Raw genomic sequence first — 5,044 nt, 5'->3', positions numbered from 1 at the left:
ATGCCAAGAGGCAGGAGATGCTCATTCTGGCTGGAAGGAACAGAGTCTGATAGGAGCAGACGTCTCGGCACCCCTGAAGGATGGGCATCTGAGAGGATAAAGGGGGTGGGAGGCCCCGGAGAGTGGACAGGAAGCACTGGGTGAGCGTTTAAACGAATGTCATGGCCCCCACGCTCACGGCAGCAGCAGGCGCCCTCAGCAGGCTCTGCTGGCTCAGTGTCCTCCCGGGACCCTGTGATGGAAACTCCCCGCACCTCAGCTGCTTCCACTACTGAAGATCCCCCATTTGCTCAGCGTCTTGTTGAGGAGGAATCGAGGGAAATACTGTGAGCGGGGATGTCTCACAAGCTCAGGGAGCGGACGATAGGCAGCTCTCTCCTGTGCTGCTCCAAGTGTGGGGCCTCTCTGTAGCCACATCTCTGCCGTCTCCCCTGAGCTGGAATCCCGGGCACATCACACCTCCCCCAGGCTCTGGATGCCGCTGCACCTGCCCCGGACCTGGAGCCATCGGGATCTGCCGGAGCAGGAGCTTGGGCGACCTTGGCTGACTACACACACACAAAGCCCTGATCGGGCAGAAGCGTAAAGTTGAGATTTGTCCATTTCAATGTACATCGATTTTACCTTAAAAAAGGAATATGGAGGTGGAGAGTCAGAGGTAAAGATGACATGAGATTGGCAGGCTATTCAAGTACTGACGTCAGGGATGAGTACATGGGGCTCTCACTACACAATTCTGTACATTTCCATACATTCAAAAGTTTCCAAAATTAAAAGTTAAACACACACACACACACACACACACACACACACACACAGAAGCACAGACTCTGAGACTTTGACAGGGAAGAAAAGGCCTGGAAGCTGGCAAGGCACGTCCCTGTAAATCGGCAGCTGTGGTGAACGGCCCTCCTTGTTCTTGGTTGGAGGGAAGAGAAAGAGGAAGAGGAAGAGGGGGCAGGAATCCCCAGGGGTGCAGGGACCCCAATGCTGACACATGGTTTCCCTGAGCCGCGATCGGCTGGGCACACCCATCTCCCCTCAGGGACCCTCCTGCCCCTCAGCCTCCAGCTGCACCCACCCCACATCGCTGAGGAGGACGTTCCATTCACTTCTCTTCCTGTGAAGCAGCAGATCCAGGGGAACCACGAGGGGCCAGAGCAAAGGGGGATGGGAGCCTGGAGAGCTCGCCAGTCACCCGGACCGTTGCCGGCACCCACCTACGCCCGAACGCCTTGCTCGCCATTTCCAGGGAACGGCGCAGCAGGGTCTTGTGGCGGCTGTGCTCCTCCACGAGGGCCTGGTACTGCCCAGACAGCTGGTCATGGAGCGCCCCCAGGCTTGCGTGGTCCGGCCGCAGGGCCTCGTGGACTTGAATCAGCTGCTCCAGCAGCTCGTACAGCTCCTCACACTCCCTCTCCTTGGCCGCCTGCCGGTTCTTGGAGGCCAGAAGGGAGGGGTCCAGCTGCCGGGAGGGAAAAGGTGATGATGCCTCACCGGTGCCGGTCCCGGGAGTCACAGACTCTGCATCCCCGCACCCCCACATGCAGTGAGGGGCCAAGAGCAAGGCACCAAAATAGCAGGGGCCCTCAGGGGAGGAGAACCCCAGCTGTGCTGAGGGCAGTTCTACCAGCACTTAAGGAACTGCACTGGGAAAGCCCACAGCATAGACGGACTATCACAAGGTGCTACACATGTGACCTTTTTGGGCAAATTATGCCCTTTCTCTGCATAAGCTCATTGGGTGCCCTCTTTGACTACTTTGAAAAGCCTATTGAAGAAAAGAGTAATAGAAAATTAGTAAGGACGTAGAATATCTGAACAACATTACCAACCAATTTACCCTGATATTTACAGATCAACCATCCACCCAACACAGCCAGGAGCACCTCCCCTCTCCTCCCTCAAGTCCTGTCAATCAAAAACAAGATGGCCAGTGTCCCTGGGAGGCAACACCTCTCCCTATCCCCTTGTCACAGTGAGACATGCTGGTCTGAGCTGCAGCTGAGCCAGGAAACTGGTCACCCAGAAATCACTGATCAATGACCAGGACACGGCTGTGACCCTGGACGCTCCCCCTTGCAGGCAGGGGTGCTAGGGGAGGCATGCGCTCTGGGGCCTACCTGTGGGGCCTTTGCCTGTAGGGTGTCTACTGCGTCGAGCACCTGTTTTAGGTCTTTCAATAGCTCCTTATTGATGTTCTCTAAGTTCTGGCTGTTGTCCTTTTCTATTTGCAGTTGCCACTCCAACAGCAACATCTGCAGAGCGAAAGACCCAGCCCGTGTGAAAGTCCGTTTCACGGAGTGAACTTTACTTTAAAGCAAAGCCCAAATGTGTCAGCCCATGGGACACTTTGACAGGCCTTCTCTCAAGGAAAAACCTTACTGCCCACTTCCTGGGGAGGCACAACAGCCACTGCCAAAGGTGGCAGAGCGGGAAGAGGGAAACCTGGCCCCTGGGTGGCATCACTGAGCTGCTGCCCCAGCGCTGGGCTGCCTTCCCTGGCACTTGTCCACCCAGGGTTCTCAGGGTGACCCTGGACATTTGGAGCAGGATCGTTCTTTGTCCTGCGGGGCTGTCCCAGGGGCCGCAGGACACTGAGCAGCATCCCTGGCCTCACCGCACCACAGCCAGGGGCACCTTCCCTCTCTTCCCCCAAGTCCTGTCAATCAAAAACAAGATGGCCAGTGTCCCTGGGAGGTAATACCTGTCCCCATCCCCCTGCAGAGCTGAGAATTGGTGGTCTGAGCTCCAGCTGGGTGAGGAAACTGGTCACGCAGGAATCACTGATCAATGACCAGGACACGGCTGTGACCCTGGTCGCTCCCCCTTGCAGGCAGGGGTGCTAGGGGAGGCATGCACTCTGGGGGCCTACCTGTGGGGCCTTCGCCTGTAGGGTGTCTACTGTGTCGAGCACCCGATTTAGGTCTTTCAATAGCTCCTTACTGATGTTCTCTAACTTCTGGCTGTTGTCCTTTTCTATTTGCAGTTGCCTCTCCAACTCCAACATCTGCAGAGCCAAAGACTCAGCCCGTGTGAAAGTCCGTTTCACGGAGTGAACTTTACTTTAAAGCAACCCCCAAACGTGTCACCCCATGGGACACTTTGACAGGCCTTTTCTCAAGGAAAAACCTTACTGCCCACTTCCTGGGTAGATACAACAGCCACTGACAACGCTGGCAGAGCGGGAAGAGGGAAGCCTGGCCCCTGGATGGCATCACTGAGCCGCTGCCCTAGCGTTGGGCTGCCTTCCCTGGCACTGGTTGTAGTGCCAGGCGAATCCACCCAGGGTTCTCAGGGTGACGCTGGACATTTGGAGCAGGATCGTTCTTTGTCCTGCGGGGCTGTCCCAGGGGCTGCAGGACACTTAGCAACATCCCTGGCCTCACCACACCACAGCCAGGGGCACCTTCCCTCTCCTCCCCCAAGTCCTGTCAATCAAAAACAAGATGGCCAGTGTCCCTGGGAGGCAATACCTGTCCCCATCCCTCTGCTGCAGCTGAGGATTGCTGGTCTGAGCTGCAGCTGGGTGAGGAAACTGGTCACCCAGGAATCACTGATCAATGACCAGGACACGGCTGTGACCCTGGATGCTCCCCCTTGCAGGCAGGGCTGCCAGGGGAGGCATGCGCTCTGGGGGGCCTACCTGCAGGGCTCTGTCTGCCTTCAGGGTGTCCACTTCACGGCACAGCTGCTCTAGTTCTTTCACGAGCTCCTCAGTGAAGGTCTCCCACTCCCGGTTGTTGTCCTTTTCCTGCAATAGCTGCAACCGCAACTCTTCCATCTGCAGAGCCAAAGCCCCGGCCCTGAAGCGGCCCAGCCGTGGTCCGACACACACGTGCGTGGCTTCCATGACTGCTTCCCTCCCAGCCCGCCCTGCGCTTTCTAACAGGGCGCTGCTCTCCTTTCAGGAAGCACTCACTGTGTGCTTGGACCCTTGACCTGCACTAACTCATACGATCCTCACAACACCTACAGGGCACAGCGTCACTCCCATCTCACAGAGGAAGGTGAAGGCCATGGGGCACAGAGACGCCCACAGTGCCCGCTCACTCTGCCGCAGGGACAGGTCATGCTGCCTCGGGACTCTGCTGCATGAGGCCTCGTGTCCCGCTCCCATCACTGTGGCTGCCCTGCACCCCGCATTTCTCCCAGCTGCGCATCCTCACCGACACCTGGGTGCTCCACCTGGCCACCTGCTGGCCTGGATGTTCAGGACACCACCCACCATTACCTCCTTCCGGAGCTGCTGGTTCTCCTCTTTCAGCTCCATGTACTTAGTGCTGCTTTTCTGCAGGGCGATGGGGGCCCCCTGCAGCGCCTGTGCCGCGCCCTTGTTCTCTCTTCTCACCTCTAGAATCCGGCTGGAGGCTGAAGAGCAACGTCGAGTCAGAACCCAGACTCTAGGGCCTGGGCTTCCACTCTCTGCCCCCGGCCCCGAGACAACCGTCACCCCGAGCCCTAGGACCAGGGGCCTTGGGTGGTCGGCTGGGTGCCCTCCGTTGTCCACAGGGTGCTATTGCTGTCGGTACCTGAGGGCTCCTCAGGGGGTGACGGCCCCTCTGCTGCCTCAGCTGGTGCCTGGTAGGGAAGCAACCCAGAGCTAAGAAGAAAGAAGGTGACGGTGGAGAGGCCAATGGAAAAACCTCAAGATAGTAGAACTGATGGAACCACTTTTTACCAAGTTCTAACCTGGCCACCAAGTCAGGGATTTCAGAGACTAACAGAGATGGCAAAGAGATGGCGTTTTCTGTGCCAGTCCTCAGAGTGGTGGGGGTCTGGGTGGCTCAGCTGAGGGTGTGTGTGTGTGGGGGGTGAAAATTGACCAGTGTGTCCGCAGGTGGTAGAGGCTCTGCGGCAAGTATGTCCAGTACTTACCATCCCTGGAAAGGGCCTTTGGACAGAGATTTCATTTTGTGTTTTCACAATTGCATTGAAAAAAGAATGAGACAGTATATTTAAATTGCTTGAGAAAGTCTAAGCGAGATCAACATAAGGTAAAGACAGACCAAGGCAGATTTCCTCCTTTGCTTTTAAACAGCTT

At 57.0% G+C, this 5,044-nt stretch overlaps 1 protein-coding gene across 1 annotated transcript; it reads right to left on the bottom strand.

Annotated features, from left to right (window-relative positions):
- Window positions 1-1,082: 1,082 nt before the first annotated feature.
- Window positions 1,083-4,283, bottom strand: LOC132214752 (protein Daple-like). The gene is made up of 5 exons (XM_059662197.1): window positions 4,235-4,283; window positions 3,647-3,784; window positions 2,876-3,010; window positions 2,124-2,258; window positions 1,083-1,465 (listed from the first exon to the last, which is right to left on the bottom strand). The coding sequence occupies exons 1-5, from the start codon at window positions 4,271-4,273 to the stop codon at window positions 1,109-1,111; spliced, it is 804 nt and encodes a 267-aa protein (XP_059518180.1). The 5' UTR covers window positions 4,274-4,283; the 3' UTR covers window positions 1,083-1,108.
- Window positions 4,284-5,044: the final 761 nt, after the last annotated feature.

This window comes from Myotis daubentonii, chromosome 1 (genome assembly GCF_963259705.1).
Source record: "Myotis daubentonii chromosome 1, mMyoDau2.1, whole genome shotgun sequence".
Classification (NCBI taxonomy): domain Eukaryota; kingdom Metazoa; phylum Chordata; class Mammalia; order Chiroptera; family Vespertilionidae; genus Myotis; species Myotis daubentonii.
Note: the sequence above shows the minus strand (reverse complement) of the source record. Positions and strands in the feature narration are given on the sequence as shown.